The sequence below is a fragment of the Lutra lutra genome, chromosome 8 (assembly GCF_902655055.1).
Source record: "Lutra lutra chromosome 8, mLutLut1.2, whole genome shotgun sequence".
Taxonomy (NCBI): Eukaryota; Metazoa; Chordata; class Mammalia; order Carnivora; family Mustelidae; genus Lutra; species Lutra lutra.
This window is the reverse complement of record NC_062285.1, coordinates 124,960,938-124,984,590: the sequence shown is the minus strand read 5'-3', so window position 1 is coordinate 124,984,590 and position 23,653 is coordinate 124,960,938. Positions and strand designations below refer to the sequence as shown.

Sequence of the window (23,653 nt, the reverse complement as noted above, 5' to 3'; positions counted from 1 at the left end):
CCTGAGATCTTGACTTGACCTGAGCTGAAGGCAGTTGCTCAACCAACTGAGCCACCCAGGTGCCCCCATTAGCTTCATTTCTGTCTCTGATTAATTCCAAACTGGATAAAACTTCTTTACCAAATTTGCAGAAGCTGTTCATTCAGCAGATTTACAGAGGTGCTTACTCTGGGCCAGGTACTCTGCTGCCTAGTAGAGACACAAAAATAGTTCAGTTTCTTCCTGCTCTCTAGGAGCTCACTCTAGACAGGGAGATGGGCAAGCAAATAGAGAAAATAAATGCATTGTGATAAATTAAGTTGAAGGACAGGCATGGGTGTTTCTCAGCGGTTAGGAGTGACATTTGAACTTGATCTTGAAGGAGATAGAATAGGTGGCCCCCATTAACACCACTTTTCAATAGGGAAAGATGCCATAGGTGTAAAGGCATGGGTCTAAGAGGCATTATTACTTTTCAGGAACAAAAGTAGTTCTGAAGGGCTGTAGCACACTGAGGATGGAAGCTGGAGAGTAGCCAATTTAGGACTTGGCTGTTGAATGATATGAAAGAAATTTGGATTCATCCTGAGGAAAATAGAGACCATTCAGATGATTACTATTTTGGGACCTTTATAGAAAAAAAATTTACCAATCCCTTGGCTTAAAATTACATTCATTCTGGGGCACCTGGGTGGCTCAGTCAGTTAAGTTGTCTGCCTTCCGTTCAAGTCATAATCCCAGGGTTCTGGGATTGAGCCTTGCGTTGAACTACCTTCTTCCTCTCCCTCTGCCCCCTGCCCTTGCTTATGCTCTCTATCTCTCTCTTTTTCAAATAAATAAATAAAGTCTTTTTAAAAATGATATTTATTCCCTTGATGTGCAAGACACATGGGAACTGGCTCATCTGGGTGGGATTTGGTTGGCTCTGCTACACCTGTCTTTCATCCTGCTGGGACCAGTGGGCCAGCCTACACATGTTCTTTTTTTTTTTTTTTTTTTTTTAAATAAACTTTTTTCTTTAAGATTTTATTTATTTATTTCACAGATAGAGATGGCAAGTAGGCAGAGAGGCAGGCATAGAGAGAGAGGGGGAACCAGGCTCCTCACTGAGCAGAGAGCCCGATACGGGGCTCGATCCCAGGACCTCGAGATCATGACCCGAGCTGAAGGCAGAGGCTTAACAGTGGGTTAACACTGAGCCCCCCAGACACCCCGAGCCTACTCATGTTCTTCTCAAGACAGTGGTGAAGGCACAGAAAATCAGGTAGATACTTGTAAACCTACCTGAGGTTTAGATTTAGAACTGGTGTATTCACTGTCTTTTTATTCCCTGAACCATCAAATTTGTTTCTGCTTTAAGAACTTTGCATTATCAGTCCCATCAGCCTGGAGACAGCTGCCTCCAAGACCGTCATGTAATGAGCTCCTTGTCTTTTTTTTTTTTTTTTTTTAAGATTTTACTTATTTATTTGTCAGAGAGAGGGAGAGCGAGAAAGTGAGCACAAGGCAGGCAGAGGGAGAAGCAGGCTCCCCGCTGAGCAAGGAGCCCGATGTGGGACTCGATCCCAGGACGCCGGGACCATGACCTGAGCCGAAGGCAGCTGCTTAACCAACTGAGCCACCCAGGCGTCCCATGAGCTCCTTGTCTTATAGGCCTCAGCTCAGTATCACCTTTTTAGATGGGTTTTCCCCACCATCCAATCTAAAGTAGTCTCTTTTAGCAAGCCATTCCTTATTATAGTTTCCTCCTTCTTCTTTTCTTAATAGTACTTAGTCTGAAAATGTGTGTGTATGCATATATTTAATGTCTTCTCCATCTCCACCAAAATGTAAGCTCTGGCAACAGGATTTCTGTCTTATCCAGCCTTTCTGTCTTATTCACCACTGTATCCTCAGTCCCTAGAATAGAGCCTGGCACTAAGTTGAGTGCAGACATAATTTATCCTAGTATCTAAATATAGAAAGGTCACCTGCAGTGATCAGTTTCTAAATTCAACCTTAGTAGAGAGTAGATAGGTTTAGTTGATAGGCATATATAATTTTATTAGGGTTCTTCAGAGAAACAGAATCAGTAGGATGTATATCTGCATGTGTATAGAAATAGATTTATTACATAGAACTGGCTCACGTGATTATGGAGGCTGGCAGGTCTCCAAGATCTTCATTTAGCAAGGCTAGAGACCTAGGAGAGCCAGTAGACTTAGATTAATTCTTTTTTTTTTTTTTTAAAGATTTTATTTATTTATTTGACAGAGAGAGAGATCACAAGTAGGCAGAGAAGCAGGCAGAGAGAGAGAGGGAAGCAGGCTCCCTGCCGAGCAGAGAGCCCGATGCGGGGCTCGATCCCAGGACCCTGGGATCATGACCTGAGCCGAAGGCAGAGGCTTTAACCCACTGAGCCACCCAGGCGCCCGATTAATTCTAATCTAAGTCTAAAGGCCTGAAACTCAAGAAAAGCTTAGTATAGTCCCTGTCTTAAAATTGGCAGACTTGAGAGCCAGGAAAAGCGGTTGTTTCAGTTCAGATCCAAAGGGAGGAAAGATGATGTTCCAGCTCAAGGCAGTCAGGTCAGAAGCAGTTCTCTCTCACTCAGCCTTTTTATTTTATTTAGGCCTTCAGCTGAGGTGCTGAGGCCCATCCACAATAGGAGAACAAATGCTTGACTCAGTCTACTAATTCAAATGTTAATTTATCCAGAAACACCATCAGTGACACATCCAAAATGATGTTTGATCAAATATCTGGACACCCCCCGTCTTAGTCAGATTGACACATAAAATTAACCATCATGAAAATGTAATAGGTTTTATTTTATAGCAGCTTTAAGTTTATGGAAAAAATTGCATGGGAAGTACAGAGATTTTGCATATACCTCCTCTCTCCCTGCATACTTTCCCCTATTTTTAACATTTTGCTTAGTGTGGTACTTTTTTTTTTTTTTTTTTTTTTTTTTTTTTTTCAGATTTTTTATTTATTTATTTGACAGATCACAAGCAGGCAGAGAGGCAGGCAGAGAGAGGGGGGGGAAGCAGGCTCTCTGCTGAGCAGAGAGCCTGATACAGGGCTTGATCGCAGGACCCTGAGATCATGACCTGAGCCGAAGGCAGAGGCCTAACCCACTAAGCCACCCAGGCGCCCCAGTGTGGTACATTTTATAATTGATGAACCAATATTGATACGTTTTTATTAACTAAGAATATATTGAACGTTAGGATCCATTTTTTGTACTATACAGTTCTATGAATTTTGACAAATGCATACTGTTAGTTATATCATGTATCTGCCATTACAGTATGGCACAGAATAGTTTCATTGCCCTGATAATATCCTTGTACTGCACTATGTCTAGTCCTTGCTTCCCTCCCCATTGGCAATGAATGATTTGGGGTATTTTATTTGATTTTTTAATTAAGTAGTTTCCACGCCCAGCGTGGAGCCCAACGTGGGGCTTGAACTCATGACCCTGAGATCAAGACCTTAGCTAAGAACGGGACACTTAACTGACTGAGGCACCCAGGTGGCTTTGATTTTTTTTTTTTTAAACTATGTATATAGTTCTGTCTTTTCCAAGTTGTCATATAGTTTGTTGCTGGTATTTAGGAAAGCAGTTGACTTTTGTATATTACTTTTGTGTGCTACAACCTTATATCCTGCAACTGCTTGTTTATTAGTTTGAGGAGTTTTGTTTTGTTTTGTTTTTTGGGTTTTTTTGGTCAATTCTGTGAAGTTCTCTACATAGTCGTGTCATCTGTCAACAAAGATAGTTTTATTTCTTCCTTCCCAATCTGTATAGCTTTTATTTCCTTTTTTTGTGTTATCACATTAATTAGGACTTCAATGTGTAGCAGTAGTGAGAGATGGTATCCTTGCCTTGTTCCTGAGATTAGTGGGAAAGCCTTGAGTTTCTCACCATCAAGCATAAAATTAACTGTAGGTTTTTTGTAAATACTATTTTTAAGTTGAGGAAGTTTCCTTCTATTCCTAGTTTACTGACAATTTTTTTTTAAATCAAAAATGGGTGTTAGAATTTGTCAAATGCTTTTTTTAATGCACCTATTATATAAGAACTTTTTTTAAAAAAAGATTTTATTTATTTGACACAGAGAGAGGGGTCATAAGTAGGCAGAGAGGCAAGCAGAGAGAGAGGGGAAACAGGCTCCCTGCCGAGCAGAGAGCCCGATGCCGGGCTCAATCCCAGGACCCTGAGACCATGACCTGAGCGGAAGGCAGAGGCTTAACCCACTGAGCCACCCAGGCGCCTCTTATGAACCTATTATATCATTTTGTGTGTGTGTGTGTGTACCTATTGATGTGATGGGTTACATTAACTGATTTTGGAATGTTGAACCAGGATTCAGAAATTCATATCTAGAAAATATCCCACTTCGTTCTGGTATATGATTCTTTCTGTACATTGTTAGATTTGATTTGATAACATTTTATTGAGGATTTTTACATCTCTGTTCACTGAGAAATATTGTTTGTAATACTTCATAGAATGAATTAGGAAGTTTGTTTTCTGGAAGAGATTGTAGAGAATTGGTATTATTTCTTCCTTAGATGTTTGGTAGAAATCATTAGTGAACCCACCTGGGGCTGGTACTTTCTGTTTGGAATGTAATTAATTATTGAGCCAAATTCTTTAATAGGTATATGCCTATTCAGGTTATCTGTTTCTCATTTGAGCTTTGGTAGATTGTATCTGTCAAGGAATTGGTCCATTTTATTTAAGCTGTAAATCTGTAGTCTTAGAGTTGTTCATAATGTTCCTTTATTACTCTTTTGGGAAGAATATTGTAGTGACTTACTCCTCTTTTGAGTTATTGTTGTAAAACACAAAGAACATAAAATTTATCATTTTAACAGTTTTTAAGTGTACAACTCAGTGGCATTAATTACATTTTCATTGTTGTGCAACCATTACCACTATCTATTTCTAAAACTTTTTTCATCACCCTAAGCAGAAGCTCTGTAACCATTAAGCAATAACCCCATTCGCCCCATGGGAGCTGGTAACCTCTCTGACTGTACAGATTTGCCCATTCTGAATATTTTATATCATGGGCATTTCGTATAATACTTCTTTACTTGTTCTGGCGGTTTCTGCTTGTTTTCAGTGCTTCTGAGGCAGGTGGGGGGATGAGAGATTGGAGTTGCTTACTCTGCCATTTTGATGCCATCTTGCTTCAGACTGATAAGTTTTGATAATTGCTTTTTTCACATAATATTTAATTAAATACTTTATCCTTTCATATTCTGTATGCTCCATAAAGGAAGATACTTTGTTTTGGTCATTGCTGAATCCTCAGAGTCTAGAACAGTACCACATAATATTTATTGAGTTACTGAATTAAGTAACTAATTTTTAATAATTATTTGAAAATAAGATTTTTTTTAAAATTTCCATTTATTTGATGAGAGAGAGAGAGAGAGAGGGAGAGAGCAAGCACACAAGCAGGGGGAGAGGCAGGGAGAGGGAGAGGAAAAAACAGGCTCCCTGCTGAGCGAGGAGCCTGATGGATGTGGGGCTTAATCCCAGAACCCTGGGATTGTGACCTGAGCCTACGAAATACACTTAACTGACTGAGCCACCAAGGTGCCCTGAAAATAAGACTTTTTTTTAATAGCTTCATAATATTTGTTTGACTGTACTTTATTTTCCTGATTACCTATAGTTTAATTATTAGATACTATTTTCAGGTTTTATTTTTATAACTAATAATGGACATTATCATATTTATGCAGGTCTTTGGGTACATCTGTGATGATTTCCTTGGCATGTATAAATCAGAAGTAGAGTTAGCCAGAACAAAAGACATTTTGTTTGGTCCTTTGATACATAATCCTAACTGCCTTTCAGGAAAGGGGAGATTTTTTTTAAAATGGCTTTGCAGCTATTTAAAAATCTATAACATACTTTTCAACTAATTTATGATTTTTATGCACTTGTGACTCATAAAAAAGAGATCTCTTCTTGGTGTATTTAAAAAAATGTTTTCATGTAGCAAATAGTACGAGATAAAATTTGTTTGTTGATAGCAGTGAGCGCAGTATCACAAGCAGATATTTTGTAAAACTATCTCATTTCACTAAACTTTTTTATTTAAATTAAATTTTTATTTAATTAAATTTACCAAAATAAAATTAAAAAAGAAACCTTCATTTGACTAGTTTTTGTTCCTGGTTTAATAGTTGTGGTGGAAATAGCAGGTTCAACTACACTTCATTCATATTTTGGTTATATTTTTCACATAATATTGTAATTATTTGTCTCATATTTGTCTTCCCAGCAAACTGTGAGCCCTTTGAGAGGCTAAATAAGGTCAGTGTGTTTTCATAGTCTTAATATCTTATATTTTCTATTGTACTTTGTGGTTGTCAGAATATACGGATATATATTTGCTCACTTTTTTTTTTAACAACCCCTTGTAGGATAAATATTACTTAAATTTTATATTTGGCACTTATGTTTAAGTGACTTATCTAAAATCACAAAACTGGGGCTTCCTTGTATGACTCTTGCTTAACTTTAAGGATTGGATAACCATAACATGATCCAGTGGAAGTTTGTGCAGTGATGAAAGTATTCTGTAATTCTGAACTGTCCCAAACAGTAGCCACTAACCCTATGAGTGCTTGAAATGTGACTGGTGTGACTAAGGTACTGAGCTTTTTATTTAATTTTATTTAGTCTTTTTTTTTTTTTAATTTAAGATTTTATTTATTTATTTAACAGAAAGAGAGACACAACAAGAGAGGGAACACAAGCAGGGGGAGTGGAAGAGGGAGAAGCAGGCCCTCTGCTGAGCAGGGAGCCTGTTGGGGGGCTCTGTCCCAGGACTCTGGGATCATGACCTGAGCTGAAGGCAGACACTTAATGACTGAGCCACCCAGGCACCCCTATTTAATCTTAATTTAGATAACCATAGTGGCAGGGGTACACCATTTTGAACAGTGCAGATCTAAACTCATAGGTTAAGAAACTTTACCACGACATTATAGTAGAGTTCAGACATTGGCTTGCAGAGTAGAGTACTGGATTTCAAGTCCATCCTATACAATTCTGTGATTCCATAAACTCTGACCAGTAAAACTCTGACCAGAGCTATATAAACGCTGGCCAGTAAAACAAGTAAATCTGTGTATACCCAAAAAGTCTGCTTGAATACATTTTGAAAATATCTTTGGTAGGCTTTTTTTTTTTTTTTTAAACTTTTATTTAAGTGTGGTTACAGGAGGTTTTTTTTTGTTCCCACCCCCCTTTCGAAATAATTTTTTTTTACAATGAACTGTCAAAGGTTTAACGTTTTTAATTCTACTTTTTAGTATGATTTCCTTCATTATTTTGCTCCCACCCCCACTATCCCTGTGGCAAACAATCCTCTCCCTTTCTCTGCTCCTTTATTTCCTTAATAATCTCAGTTTTGTGTCCTGGGAAAAGGAGAGAGATTTTATTAAGCTGTCATGATTAACCCTGTCCTTGACTATTATTTTTCCTGTGAGTTATCTCTTTCATTCTGTACTCATTTGAAAGCTGAACAGTAAATATTCCTTAATCATTTTATGCTAGTAAATAGTCCTTAACAGGGGTATCAGCTCCTTGAGGACAGAGGCCTGATTTCCATTTTGTGCTCTTTAAAATGTTCAGCAAGGGCGCCTGGGTGGCTCAGTGGGTTAAGCCGCTGCCTTCGGCTCAGGTCATGATCTCAGGGTCCTGGGATCGAGGCCCGCATCGGGCTCTCTGCTCAGCAGGGAGCCTGCTTCCCTCTCTCTCTCTCTCTGCCTGCCTCTCCGTCTGCTTGTGATCTCTCTCTGTCAAATAAATAAATAAAATCTTTCAAAAAAAAATAAATAAATAAAATGTTCAGCAAATACATGATGTGTGTCTAATTCTCTGAAGAATTCAAAGAAGGTAGGAATGGTCTAGGAAAGTGTTTCTGAGTTTAATTAATGTTTGAATAAATAGTGGTCATGCATCTTGGGTTTGGATCATTTCCTTTATGTGAAATGGGGGAAGTCAACCCAGTTTTAATAACCATTCAACTCCTAATATGAAATGGGTTAATTACTTATTTTAGTCACTTTGCTAAATGCTATAGACTGAATGGTTGTGTCCTCTCAAAATTTATATGTTGAACCTTATCTCCAATGTGACAGTGTTAGCAGCTGGGGCCTTTGGGAGGGGATTATGTCATGAGGTTGAAAATTAGTGCCCTTATAAAGAGACCCCAGAGAGCTTCCTTACCCTCCTGCCATGTACGGTGACACAAGGAGAAGGCAGTCTGAAACAGAAAATAGGCTCTCAGCAGACACCCAGTCTGCTGGTACCTTGATTTTGGTCTTCCAGTCTCCAGAATTGTGAGAAATACATTCCTATTGTTTATAAATAAGCTACCAGTCTATGATACTTTGTCATAGCAGCCCGGATGGTGATGATGATCTTCATCATCGTTGACTTCCTGATTGGTATCAAGAAGAGGAGAGTGAGTAGAAAAGATAAAGCCTAGAATATCTTTAAGATATCTTGGTCTCTTTTGTAATGCCTCTTAATGAAAAATTTTGTTTTCAGAAACTGTGAAGAACATGTTGTAATCTAGGACTATTTAAACTTCTTTTGGGGGGGAATATTATAAACTTCGAGTATCATTATTAGTGTGTGAATAGCTCTGTCATTGCTACTTAGGGTTTTTACTGTGAGGTTGGAAATTTTTATAGTACCCTGTGAAACAGTACAGGGTACCAATGTCACATTTTTTTTTCCCATCTAATTTTTTTTTTCTTTTTTCTTTAAAGTAGACTCAACACCTAGCATAGAGCCCACCGTGGGGCCCTGAACTCAAAACCTTTAGATCAAGAGTCAGTCACTTAACTGACTGAGCTACCCACACATCCTGCATGTCTCATTTCTACACTTGGAAAATTGAAAAAGGGACATTTGCTTTTATTTTTTTATTTAATTTAGTTTAATTAATTTATTTTTTTTAAGATTTTATTTATTTATTTGACAGAGAGAGAGATCACAAGTAGGCAGAGAGGCAGGCAGAGAGAGGAGGAAGCAGGCTCACTGCTGAGCAGAGAACCCCATGTGGGGCTCGATCCCAGGACCCTGAGATCATGACCTGTGCCGAAGGCAGAGGCTTAACCCACTGAGCCACCCAGGCGCCCCAGGACATTTGCTTTTACAGAGAGTTTTATACCCTTGTGTGCTTAGCCTGCTGTTGTCTCTTTATTAACTCTAGCCTTTAGCTTTTACCTTGAGTATCCTGGAATGAATCCAAAAGCAGAAAGTCCTGGAAAGAAACCATTTCGTGTCAGCTGTTCCAGAATGTTTGCCTTATGAAACTAGTAGCCATATTTATTCATTCTAGAAGATTTATTGGTTTTGTGCTAGGCACTGTGCAAGGCTCTGGGAATAAAAATTAGAGATCAAGTTTTTGGCTTTGAGTTACTCACAGAGGTTTAGACAGATACTTAAACAGGTAAAGATATTGCAGGATGAACACGTGAACAGCTTGCATGAAAGTATTGCTGTACAGCCCTGTATGATCTGCACATCTTATTTATTCATCAGAATAATTATGTGACATACATGGCATTCCTACCTTCATTCTACAAGGGAAGAAGTTCAGAATCAACAAATGCCCTAGGTCATTTATTGATAAGCGTCAGATTGAAACTCCTGTCTTCTGATTGTAAATCTTGTGATCATTGCACTGTACACCAGTTCTCTTCTGGATAATTACCTTCCTCTTTTCCTTAAGTGGGGAATTCTTCTGATACAAAGGATTATGAGGCTTGTGTCTCAGTAACTGTTATTCTTAGACAGGCATGCATTTGAACTTGTTCTATGATTGTAAAAATCTTCAGCCAATGCATGTACCAATTTTATAACTTTAAATAAAGTTTGTCATCCACAATTTTTAGTATTTGTGTGCACGAGCCAGTTAAAGAAAGGACTGTTAGACATTCTAAAAATACTGGGGGCAAAACAAATTTATTATGGACTATGGTCATTTATAAACATGCCAGGGAAAGAGATCTGGGTCATTGAATTAAGGATGATAAACATAACCAGTTTTGGTATTGGTTGAATGACCACATTTATAAATGTATGTTTGACAAAGCTGGCTCTGTGTAAGGAAGCATCAGAGGAGCTCAGCCTGGATGAAGCTAAACAGGAACATGAGCTCTGGGGTTAGGTCGATTCACATCTCAGCCCCATTACACACTGCTGTGTGGCCTGGGGCTTCTCTTTGGGCAATGACCCATTGCAGTGCTTGCCTCACAGCGAGTACCTTGTTGCAGGGATTCAGTGGGGAGGAGAGGAGCACCTTCATGGTGGTGCTTGGTGAATGTGGGAGTGTGCCCCTTCTCCTCTGTGATCAACACATTAAGACTGACTGGCTGCAATTTGTAAAAAAAAAAAAAAGAAAAAAGAAAAAGAAAGAAAACAGAAAAAAGACCAAAAAAAAAAAATTGATCTTGAATGCTTTGAATGCCATGATTATTAAAATGGAGTCGTAAAAGTGATAGATATTTTAAACTAGTAGAATAAACTACCTTTAGATGATTTTTTTTCTTTAGGTGATTTTTATATATTTGTCAGAAAGAGAGCACAAGCAGAGGGAGAAGCAGGCTTCTTGCTGAGCAAGGAGCCTTATGTGGGACTCGATCCCAGGATCCTGAGATCATGACCTGAGCTGAAGGCAGACACTTAACCCACTGAGCCACCCAGGTATCCCTAGAAGATTTTTATAATTGTTAATAATATATTGCTTATGTGGTATTTCAGAGTTCATACAGTATTTTAGTAAATAGTATTCTAGTTCATAGTGTCTTAAGTTTTACCAACAAACCACTTTTAGTACATGGCAAAAAAAAGTAAATACTCTGAAAAGAATAGTGTAGAGAGGTGTGTGTAGAGGGGGTGGAAGGGATAGCGCAAAATGGCAAGTAGGAAATTTTTTTTTTTAAGATTTTATTTATTTATTTATTTGACAGAGATCACAAGTAGGCAGAGAGAGAGAGAGGAAGGGAAGCAGGCTCCCTGCTGAGCAGAGAGCCTGCTGCAGGGCTCAATTATGGGATTATGACCTGAGCTGAAGGCAGAGGCTTTAACCCACTGAGCCACCCAGGTGCCCCAAAGAATAGTGTAGAGAGGTGCATGTGGAGGGGGTGGGAGGGATAGCACAAAATGGCAAGTAGGAAATTTTTTAAAGGCCAGCATTTTGTCTATAAAAATCACATCAGGGTCGCCTGGGTGGCTCAGTTGGTTAAGCAACTGCCTTTGGCTCAGGTCATGATCCCGGCGTCCTGGGATCGAGTCCCACATCGGGCTCCTTGCTCAGCGGGGAGCCTGCTTCTCCCTCTGCCTCTGTCTGCCTGTGCTCATGCTCTCTCTCTCTCTCTCTCTAACAAATAAATAAATAAAATCTTTAAAAAAAAAAATCACATCAGTTTTCTGGTTTTCTCCATAAAAATGTTGCAGTACTATCAATGTAATATTTTAAATGTTTTGCCGTTATAAATGATGGTTCAGGAAGATATGCTTTGTTTACTCCTGTCTTAGACTTTTTTTTTATGCATGTCAAGGGAGAATCACTGTCCTACTGGAGCAACACAACAGACTGATGAAATACATTTTGTACTTAGTTCATAGTTGAGGAAATTGAGTACCCACAGTTACACAGCTATTAAATACAAGAACTGGGAAGTTCTCCCCTTGGAGGTGTCCCATGTCCCAAGTCTCTAAACCCAGTCTTTTTTTTTTTTTTTTTTTAAGAGTTTATTTATTTGGAGAAGATAAAGTGCTTACATGAGCAGGGGGAGGGGCAGAAGGAGAGGGAGGAGCAGATTCCCCACTGAGCAGGGAGCCCAGAGGATGCAGGCTCAATCCCAGTGCCCTGGGATCATGTCCTAAACCAAAGGCAGATGCTTAGCCAACTGAGCCACACAGGTACCCCACCCCCAAATCCAGTCTTAATGCTACTCCTGCTGTAACCAGATAATACTTATGAACAAGAAGATGGTATATAATGAATAGTGCTGGGTATGAGTTGATGATAAGTAGAATTGTAAGTAGTTCTGTATCCCCAAGCAGTTTATAACTTAATTGGTCTGACAAGATGCTTCCATGAAGGGGAAAGTAAGTAATGATAAAAAAGCTAAGGGATGCAAGGCAAGAAATGTTAGAGGGCCATGAGTAATTGATTTCCAAATAAGCAGTAGAGATGAAAGTTAAGTTCTGAGGAGGAAGCATTTGGGTTGGACTGAAGAATATGGAAAGGCTTTGTGGACGGAAAGGGACTTGATTTTATAGTAGGTAGTATTTCTCTAACCTTTTTCTTCTGGTCTTTTGTTTATTGCTAATAATGGCTGAAAACAGTATCTCATTGCAAGCTTAGGCCTATTTTGGCTTTTTTGTTGTTTGAAAGTTATTTATATTTAAATAGTTTACCCCAGAATAATTTCATAATGGCTCATTCAAATTTCTACTCTCTCCTACGCTACCCTTGATAGTGTAAGAAAATGATCTGCCACTTGTGCTCAGATGATTTTTCATTTCATTTACAAGGTTCCTTTTTGATCCCCCGTATAGCACATTACTTATTTCCTTAAAGAGTTTAGCAAGATTTCCCTAATAGGGTATAGTTGACAGTTGGGATTAAGCAGATAGGGCAAATGGTTGTGAAGGAAGAAGATCATGTTTCATTGTTGATGGGTTAAGGACCAGGGATAAGAGACCCAGAGGAGGCTGAAGACAGGAGGAGAAGAGACATGGTGTCCCAATGCAGTTGACATGTGGATTCAGGGAAGAAACTGTGCCAGTCATGGTGCCAGCTGCACAGCCCTGCACCTCCTTCTGTCATACACTCTTAGGGGTGGAAGGGATTTCAAGGAAATTTGGTCAGATCCCGTTCATAAAATGTAAAACAGATGTAGAAACAGCCTAGACAGACTAGAGAACTTACATAAGGTCTCATAAAAGTGACAGAGCTGGGATGAAACCCTGTGTCTCCTGAATCATAACCGAGCATTCCTACTACCTTCTCTGAAGTGTGCAAAACCCTTGGCTAATAGGAGAGGAGAACATTCCTAAATGTGATAGATGAGGACCCTTTGCTGCTGTTATTCTTTCTAATACACGAAAGTGGTTTAGAGATGGTGAGATTAATTTATCTGATGAAGGAAAGCACATTGTGTCAACGTACAGTAGTAGTACATCAGCATTTCTCAGCCATTTGTGAAGTATGCCCTCTCTGATATTATTTTCCCATCTTCTGGATAGCACTACAAGCCAAGAACAATGATACTGAACTTTATTTATTGTGGTTTGTTTTATAAAAATAATGTACTAGTTGTCCTTTTGCAGCTACATAGGGATATTGATGGAGAATCACTTCTTTTTTGAATTCAGTAAGTTGATCCAAGTCAATACAATATGTTATTAAAATAGATATACTTTATTTAGCAAAGATGGTATTTTATAGCTATATGTCTGCCATTGGGTTTGGTGTTATGTGTGATACTACCATAGAGCTCATTCCCCTGTTCTTTTGGAATTTCCAGTCCAGTTGGGAGGCCAGTCGTATGCACACACAGCCTCAAATCTACCACGACTAAAATGGTAATCCCACCAGTGCTCATCCCCACTACACCTGTTCCTCCTATGTCATTAAGTGGCCCCACTGTCTCTTCAGTCACTCATATTAGAAATACCAGAAACCTAGCATCACCTCGCTTCTCTTTCCCTTCTTCACTCCCTCATCCAGTCTGGTAGCAGATCCCTCTAACACACCCTCAGTACCCCAGCTGAACTGTCAGCAGACTTCTGTTCATCCTTTAATACTACTAACATTGCTTCTTGAGGAAAATCTTTGTGTCTTCCTAAATGAGGTGCTCCTTCTTCAGTGCAGTTGTTGGCAGTAAAGTTCTCTGTTAATCATTGGCTGTACAGTTTGTTCAAGTCAAGGAACTTACTTTATTTCTCTTTAAAAATCCAGTACAAGGGGGACGCCTGGGTTGCTCAGTTGGTTGAGCAGCTGCCTTCGGCTCAGGTCATGATCCCAGCGTCCTGGGATCGAGTCCCACGTCGGGCTCCTTGCTCATCGGGGAGCCTGCTTCTCCCTCTGCCTCTGCCTGCCATTCTGTCTGCCTGTGCTTGCTCTCTCTCCCTCTCTCTCTCTGACAAATAAATAAATAAAATCTTAAAAAAAAAAATCCAGTACAAGGTACATTAGACCCTCAGTTTTTAAATCAGTACATTGAGTGATGGGAGGATTATTAGTTGAATTTGGGGTGTTTATAAAGCATTCCAGTGAAGTAAGGTTGTCAGGATAGACAGAGTTCAGATATTGAAAACCTGAATGCTGTGCAAAGAAAAGAGCAGTTATAGCTGAGCACATGGGTCCACATGGCCTCCCCTGTAGCCACATGTCATCACGTGACTGCATTCTGGCCATTGAAAACAGAAGTGGTAGGTGCCCCTTCCAAGAAGTTTCCTTAATGGAGGGGCATATCATTCCCTAGCTCACCTTTCTGCTGGCTGGAATGAAATCTAAATGATGGAGGTTCCCATGGTCATCTGAATGTACCCGGGCCATGCATCCTATGGTTTGCACAGTAGGAAGCTAGAAGTCGTCTTGGCAGGAAGGAGGGCATTCCAGGAAGAGGAATGAAATGAAAGGACACATTTGAAAGTCAGATAGAAAAAGATGACCTGGCAAAGGAGATTGAAAAGGAGTCACTAGGGTGATGGGAGGAAAGCTAGGGAAGTGGTTCAGTAAAGAGGAACCGGGTAGCTGCTACCCAGTTGAGTAAGAGAGAGATGGGGAAAATGTCACTGGATTCCACAACATGGAGGCCTTGGTAAGACCCCAGACATGGCAAGGACAGATGTGGTTTTGGAATGGCTGAAGGGTAAATGGAGCATAGAAGAAGACTAAAGAAATTTACCCTTGAAAGAGAGAATTTCAAATAGAAGGAACAACTGGCAGAGGGTGTGGAGTGAAGGGAAGGTTTTTCTGAGAGTACTGTAATAGGCTGATGAAAATAGTCCTATTGTGAGGAAATGAGAAAACAGACAAGGTCTTGAGACAGGTTGATGAGATCCACAGCAAATGGACAGAGATGGGGTGTTTGCAAGGAGGAAGGACACTTCACCTCTGATGAAGGGAATGAAGAAGAATATGGGGCACATGTGTTGGTGGATTTACAGATTTGGTGTGTAGACATGAGGGAGCTCCAGATAGGAGCTTTCCATTCTCTCCTTTTTTTAGCAAGGTCATCAGCTGAAACTTGGTAGACAGTAAGGCCATCTCTCCAATATCTTGTCAGTCTCTTCCTTATAGCTTTGTTCTGTGCTGTGAGGAGACTCTCCCAAGGTTTGGATGGACCATGTAGCTTCCTGAAAATCCTATAGTGCCTCTGCTTCCCATGTTACCTAGGGCACAATAGACACAGTTTCCCTTCTCAGCCCCATTCTCTCCACTTACTAGCTGTGCTCCCACCAAAGCCAGCTGCCCTGTTGCCCTGAAACCACTCACCCTTGCTGCTTCTCAGCCTTTGAACATGCTCTTGCAGCTCTGTCCCTTTCTCCCTACCTTGTGAACTCATTTTGTAAGACCTAATCCTCATATTGGGTCCTTTTAATTTTTTTTTTTTAAGATTTTATTTATTTATTTGACAGAGATCACAAGTAGGCAGAGAGGCAGGCAGAGAGAGATGGAGAAGCAGGCTCCCTGCGGAGCAGAGAGCCCAATGCAGGGCTTGATCCCAGGACTCCTGAGATCATGACCTGAGCCGAAGGCAGAGGCTTAACCCACTGAGCCACCCACGGGCCCCCCTTTTAAATTTCTTTGATGCCCCTCCTCCCACAGGCCATTAACTATAGCTTTTATTTCTATATCTGTGTAACTATCCTTCTATTGTAGTTTTTATATCTGGACTGAGCACAGTGTATGGTATATATATATATGGTAGGCAGTGGGTGAATGGATGAGTTTTGATTTCTTTTCCTGTTCCTTTAGTGATTCTTAACGAAATCAAAATGATACGAAAGTTCTATACTTAGTATTTGATGCAGGGTAAACATTTTTTCCTTTTTTTCCCCCTTTTTTTCCTAGGTGGTTCTGGAATGGAGCCGGGATCAATACCACGTTTTGTTTGATTCCTACAGAGACAATATTGCTGGAAAGTCCTTTCAGAATCGGTAAGAAGAGATCAGTTTCGGAGAGCTGCTTTTTTGGACTTTAAGTGATGAGTCATGAGATCACCCTTGTTTTAAATATAAGAGTTGAAGTGGAAGGGATTTTTCCAAGTGTAGAGAAGGTTTAACCTATTCAAGACCACTCCTATCTGAAGGAATCCTCAAATTTTATGACTGAAAAATCTGATTCCCAAAGAATAGTCCTGCCTTGCAGTTAGTTACATGATCTCATTTATCATTGCCCCAGTTCTGTGAAGTAAAGGTAATTCCATCCCCCTGCAGCATGAGGAACCCAAGTGCCTACCCTGGCCAGTATTATTCTTTTCCAAGTCCTGGCCTGTATTCTTCTGTTGACATCTTCTGTTGACTCTGTTAACCAGGGCCAGTCCTGTGGAAGCCACAAGACTGATCCCTCACCCAGCTCTGTGATCACCACATCTTGCTGCTTCACTGTGAGGAGCAGCAAATAACCTCATAGGTTGGGTCTTTTTCTCTTTAACGCCAAGAGGCTTCTTGGTGCAGCCACTCTTGGATGCTACCTTCAACCTTTCTTTTCCTTGTAGATTTTTTCCTCCCTCAAAAGACAGACCTCAGAGTGGAATCAATCTTTTCTCACATCCTCCTTTTCTTCCTGCAGCTAAAATGAACTGCAGTCTCCTTTTTGTTTTAATTATTACTTATATTGTTTTATATAATAAAAGCAGTTTATGTCAGTGGTTGAAAGCAGTTCAAATAATACAGAAAATAAAAGTTTATGCTTCTCTCTGTTCCATTTTTAATTTACCCTGATCTAGAGAAAGCATTATTAATGAATTTTGGTTATAGATTCTTTGGGTAATCATCATTCTAACTTTAAAAAATAAATGGAGTTCTCTTCTTTTTTATTTACTCATTTTATGCAGTACTTATTGACTCTTTTCCGTTCTAACAGTGCACAGTGAATCATTACAGGGCAAGGAGCCATAGGTGACCAGAATAAATGTGGGACAGCTCACAAGGGTAGTTAACCCCACAAAAGTCTAAATGTCAAAATCCTCCTTGATCCTGACTGTCCATTTCCCCCTGAGGATAGTTCTCATAAATCTTTCCCTGTGCTCTCACTGAACCGGAAAACCTAATGAAACTATAAGTGACTACAGTTGGTATCAGTTGGCACACCTTGACAGTTTCCTGAGAACCTCTAGACTACATCACCAGTTGCTCTGGAGCCCTTGCCCCCTGCTTGGAAGCACTTCCTTGTCCCTCTCTTCACTCTATATGAGTGCCTTGTAGTTTCTATCGAATAAGCGGGTTTTTAATTTACTGTGCTAATTGGATGTATGTATTGTTATAGTCATGAATATCTTAGGGAGGAAGGGCTAAGGGATTTTTTGATTGATGTTAAACTTTACTCTTTGCTTCGTGCCTTATGTGTGAATGACATCCCAGACTTTGCTCCTTTAACAAAGAATGAGTCTTTAAATCTTCCTCTGTTTTAGTCACTGAGATATAACTCTGCAGTAAAGAATTGTGTAGTCCAATGGGGAGAATGGCATGATAAGCAAATAGTTCGTGAAGTAGGGAGACTCTAGGCTTTTCTCTTAGGATCTCTCTCTCTTTCTTTTTTAAAGATTTTATTTATTCACTTGAGAGAGAGAGCATGAGCAGGGGGCGAGGCAGGGGCTTGAGAGAGAGAGCATGAGCAGAGGGTGAGGCAAAGGGAGAGGGAGAAACAGATTCCCACTGAGGAGGGGAGTCTGACGCGAGGCTTGATTCCAGGACCTAGAGATCATGACCTGAGCCAAGGGCAGACACTTAACCATTTGAGCCACCAGGCAACCCTTTTAACAGCTCTTAAAAACAGTTTTCAAAGACACTAGGGATCTACGAAATCAAAACTATTTTTTATAACAATACTAATGTGTTATTTGCTTTTTTTTTTTTTTTTTTTTTACTGTGTTGACATTTGCACTGATTGTGTAAAAGCATTGATGGGTAAAACTGCCACACCTTAGCATGAGTCACTGTATTCTTCACTACCCCACATTTACATGGGTAGGATAAAAGCTAGCTTCACTTAAAAGTGTTCACGATGAAGCAGTAAAAGTTACTAATTTGATTATATCTTGATCCTTTGACCACACATCTTTTTAATGTTTTTTGTAATGAAATGCACCTGACTGTATGCTGATTATCTTGAGGAAAAGCCCTGTGTGATTGTTTGAGTTGCAAGCTGGACTAGCCATTCTGTTTCATGGAACACCATTGTCATAACTTGAAAGGACAGATGGCAGTATTATTACTCAGACTTGGTCATTTGGCAGATGTTTCTTGACAGTGAACAAAGCAATTCTGTCTCTTGAAGGAAGAGTAGTGGTATTCGTTGCCAGTGATAACATTTGAGCTTTCAGGTGAAAATAAGAATTTGGGAAATCTTGTTTACTATTGTGGGCTTAACAGTTTCACAGTATCATAAAGACTTATCTCTTTAGATCTGTGGCATTGTCCAAAAAAATCACATTTGTTAATATAAAAAAAAAAAAGAAAGACATACGGCACCATTTAGCAGATCTGCATTAACTCAGTGAGCTCTTATTTTCCAGATAACCAATACATTGTTATAGGATTATTGTTACAGAGGTTACAGAATCTTGCATGGGTAAAAAAGCCATTCAAAGTGCAAGAAGGACCATTGGATTTCAGTGGAAAAGCACAAAAAGTTCATTAATGTAGCTTCATATTCCACATTGCCACTAATTTTTAAGCAACTACCAGTTACTTTGGTGTAGGACCAGAGAGGAAAACCCACTATTACCTGAAAAAGCTATTACTACTTTTTTGAAGATTTTATTTATTTGAGAAAGAGAGAGTGAGCAGGTGGAAAGGGCAGAGGGAGAGGGAGAAGCAGGCTCCCTGCTGAGCAGGGAGCCCCACGCAGGGCTTGATCCCAGGACTTTGAGATCATGACCTGAGCCAAAGGCAGATAGATGCTTAACAAACTGAGCTCCCCAAGGGGCCCCCATGAAAAGGCTAAAATACAACTTTCCTTTCCAACTAAATATCTGTATGAGCCTGGGTTTTCATTATATAGTTCAACCAAAACAACACATGGGAGTAGATTGAACATGGAATATCTGAGGTGTTCGCTCTCTTCTACTAAGTCATTAAAGAGATTGGCAGAAATGTAAAAAAGTGCTTCTCTTCTCGCTAAATTTTTTTGTTGTTTTGGAAGATATTGTTATTTTCATTTAAAAAGTTGTTCATGGGGTGCCTGGGTGGTTCAGCCCTTAAGCGTCTGCCTTTTGACTCAGGTCATGATCTCAGGGTCCTGGGATCTAGCCCCATGTCAGACTCTCTGCTCAGTGGGAAGCCTGCTTCTCTCTCTCCCTCATCCTCTCTGCTCTCCCTCTCTCTCTCAAATAAATAAAATCTTTTTAAAAAGTTAATCATGTTGGGACGCCTGGGTGGCTCAGTTGGTTAAGCGGCTGCCTTCGGCTCAGGTCATGATCCCAGAGTCCTGGGATCGAGTCCCACATCGGGCTCCTTGCTCGGCAGGGAGCCTGCTACTCCCTCTGCCTCTGCCTGCCACTCTATCTGCTTGTGCTCACTCTCGCTCTCTCTCTCTGACAAATAAATAAATAAAATCTTTAAAAAAAAAAAAAAGTTAATCATGTTAACATGTGAAGAGGTTTTTTGTTTTAAAATGAATATTATAGGGAAGCCTGGGTGGCTCAGTTGGTTAAGCAACTGCCTTCGGCTCTGGTCATGATCCTGAAGTCCCGGGATTGAGTCCCATATCAGGCTCCCTGCTCGACAGGGAGTCTGCTTCTCCCTCTGACCACCCCCCTCTTCTCATGCTCATTCTCTCTCTCACACTCTCTCTCAAATAAATAAATAAAATCTTCTAAAAAATGAATATTTTTAACGTGTTTTTTTTCAAATATGGCAAATATGAATAGTTACAACCTATAAACAAAAGCCTTTTGGGTTCTTAATAATTATTAAGCACGAAATGAATAACTATTAACTGTTCTTTAACATAGCAGTTCCCAAAACTTTAGTGTGCAGCAGAATCCCATGGAAGGCTTCAGAAAATGCATTCCAGCCCCTGCCCCACCTCCCCACCCCCTGCTGGGTTTCTGAGTCTGGAGGTCTCAGAGGGGCCCACAGAATTTTCGTTTTAACAAGTTCACTGGTGACACTGAAGCTGCTGGTCTGGTGACTACACTTGAGAACAATTCATTCATGGATTCTTAATGAAATACAGTTTTCCTACTTTGTTTTCATTTTAGCCAGTTTTCCTAAGAAAAGCTCAAAATGGATTGTCTTTTTTTAATCAAATATTTATCAAGCACCTACTCAACTTACTGTGCCTTATGCTGTGCTCATGCTGATGGTGCACACTTGCAGAAATCACTGTCCTGAAGGAGCTTCAAAACTTTACAAGGAAAAGTAGCTGTAGAAAATTCACATATGGAGGTCAGCAGTTTTAATCAAACATTCTTGTTCTCTTTCTGAAAAATTTTGTGTATGTGTGTTAAATATTTCTCCTCCTAATTTTAGACTGCATTAAAATATAGTTTGATTTTTATATAAGGATATTTCAAAATTACCTAATTTTGAAGATGACAAGTAAATGCATCATATGTAACATCACGTGTTCTGATATATTTTTAAAATATCATAATTATGGGAAATTTTCATTATTTTGCTAGTTTCTCTGCAAGTCTTTTTAATGATATTAGAAATGTTTAAAAGTTCTATTCTATATGTCATTTAGAAGTAAATATGTAAATTATCTATTGCTACTAATTTTGTGAGGCATTAAGTCAGTCTGGGACTAGTCTAGTCATCTCTAAAATGTAGGTATTAGATTAATTAAGTGTAAAATCTTTTCCAACTCTTTGGATCTAAGGTACCATTTAAGTTTTCTTATCTATTTTATAAAATGTAGAAGTAAGGGGCTACATTCATAGTGTCCTTTATATGTCATAGTGCCTGTATACTCACTTAAACTAAACTGATTAAAATAAAAGCTGTATTACTGTCACTGTGGCTTTGGTTCTGAGTCATAGGTGACTTTATTTAGTCTTCAGCTTTAAGATAAAGGCTTTCTTTTCATCTGGAAACTAAGATATAGTGGTCTCGTGGTTAGAAAGAAAGACTCAAACTCACTGTGGCTATGTCTAATAGTAGAAAAATAACTGACTCACTGACCTTGGGCAGATCACACGATCTCCTAGTTTGTTAGTTTAACACCAGAGAATTAAATTGATCGTATAATACAAGCTTACTAGGGCCAGTACATAAAACCATTATATACTTAATTTTTTCCCCATTTGAACATGTATGGATATTTCTTCATTCTATTAAAAAAATTTCTAATAGCAGGTAATTGCTTGTACAGGATAGCTTTGGAATGTGCAATCCTTTTTTTTTTTTTTTTTTTAATCTTTGGGGAAAAAAACTTTTTTTTTTTTTAAAGATTTTATTTATTTATTTGTCAGAGAGAGAGAGGGAGAGAGAGCAAGCACAAGCAGACAGAATGGCAGGCAGAGGCAGAGGGAGAAGCAGGCTCCCTGATGAGCAAGGAGCCCGATGTGGGACTCGATCCCAGGACGCTGGGATCATGACCCGAGCTGAAGGCAGCTGCTTAACCAACTGAGCCACCCAGGCGTCCCTTCGGGGAAAAAAACTTTAAAAAATATGTCACCAAAGTAGTTTTTTCAGATTAATTTTTGGTCTAAGCTATTGGGAGTGAGATGAGCTTGGATAATTTAGGTGGGGCAATGCAAGACATTTCTTTTTAATGGAAAAGACTGATATATATGTTGAGGGAATGAACTTAATTTAGCCAACAAGTATATGTTAAATCCCACTCATGTATCAGACCCTATTCCTAGGCATCTCGTGATGACCAAGAGGAACTCATTTACCCTTATACAGAATTGTCACTTTAGTGGGAAAGCTTTCTTTTTTTTTATAACTTAAGCATGTGAACCACAACCTGTATATAAATAAATAGTTATCATTGTGGATTTCTGGACTGGCAGCATTGCTGTACCTTGGAACTTGTTAGAAATGCAAGTTCTGGGGCCCCACACCAGACCTAATGGGTCAGAAACTCTGGGTTGGAGCCTAACAATCTGTTTTACAAGCCATAAGGTGATTCTGATGCCTGCTACTAATGTTTGAGAACCATTGGTATAATAACTGCAAAAAGGAAAGCTTTCACTTATTGTTACGGTGAGGAGAGAGAACCTGAAGATATAGGAAAGAGAGGAAGTTATTTTTATTTATTTATTTTTTAAATTTAATTTGACTTAATTTTGTGTGTGTGTGTGTTCCAAAATTCATTGTTTAGAGGAAGAGAGGAAGTTATTAATGCAACAGGGCACAAAATGTATGGTGCCACATCTGCTCTAGAGATAGTCTATCTAGTGGAAGATAGACATGCATAAAAACTAGTACAACATAGCGTGCTAAGGATTCCTTAGAGTACAGAGTATAATGGAAGCTGCATGGTAAGCAGTACATTCTCTTTGTGGGAGGTGAGGGAAGAGGACGATTGGGGAAGGAGGAAGTGGTTCAACAAAGCATGAAAAAAAGGATATTTTAGGCAGAGGGAGAGGCATGTTCAAAGGCACAAAACCTTGCAAGTCTTACTTTCTTGGGGTAAGCGACCAGAGTGTCTGAAGCACAAGGTGTAGATTGTGACATGGTTTAGATGTTATTCTGCAGACAGTGGTAAACATTGTCAGGAGGGTTGGTAAATGTTCAGTTTTCACATATAGCTGAGTATTAGGTGATTCCTCATTTTTCCCTTGAAGCTCTGGGTCCCTGGTTCTCCTTTGACCTTCATCTTCTCTTTTGCTCCTCCCTTTTCTCCCCTTGTCTCTGCCACTCTGGCCTCTAGCCCCTTGAACATGCCAGTTAGGTATTTACTTTAGAGCATTTACACGTGGTGTTCCCATTCTCTGAACCTTTCGTCCCCCAGTTATCCACATGGCTTGCTCTCTCACTTCCTTCACATCTTTGCTGAAATGCCACTTGCCTATGAGTCATGATGAACTCCTGTATCATAGGTCCAAAATAGACCTGAAAGATGGGGGAGTTTTGGTTAGGTTGGTAAAAGAAAGGGAAGGAGAGCTTTCAGCAGGGGTAAAACCTGAACAGAACACTAACATGAGACCTAGGTGCGATAGTCAAGAATTAGATGCCTGCCTGACTGCTTATTTTGAGGAAAATATAATAAGAAACTTAAGTTGGGCAAGTTCAGGAAGGCCTGTGCTAGTGTCTCATATGTATCATTGACTCATTTAACGATTACTGAGCTGCTCTGTGTGCTGGGCACTTTCCTAATCGGTTGGGTACTTTAGGGGACAAAACAGAAAGCTTCCTGCCTTCTTGTAGCTTACATTCTGGAGGAAGGACACACACAGTTACCAGTGTAGGTAACAAGTTAATTATTTAATATGTTAGAAAGGT

General features: G+C 39.6%; 1 protein-coding gene across 3 annotated transcripts in view; it reads left to right on the top strand.

The window, feature by feature from the left end:
- GNPTAB (N-acetylglucosamine-1-phosphate transferase subunits alpha and beta) overlaps positions 1 to 23,653 on the top strand; it is a 74,895-nt gene that overhangs the window by 11,451 nt on the left and 39,791 nt on the right. For 2 of the 3 annotated variants that reach the window (XR_007129422.1, XM_047741281.1), the window contains exon 2: positions 16,104 to 16,189. Coding sequence is in view for 1 of the 3 variants with exons in the window: in XM_047741281.1 (XP_047597237.1) it covers positions 16,104 to 16,189 (86 nt within the window). In the remaining 2 variants the exon portion in view is untranslated. Of the gene's footprint in view, positions 1 to 6,269; positions 6,302 to 16,103; positions 16,190 to 23,653 lie in introns of all 3 variants that reach the window. The other variant, XM_047741283.1, reaches the window with a different exon arrangement.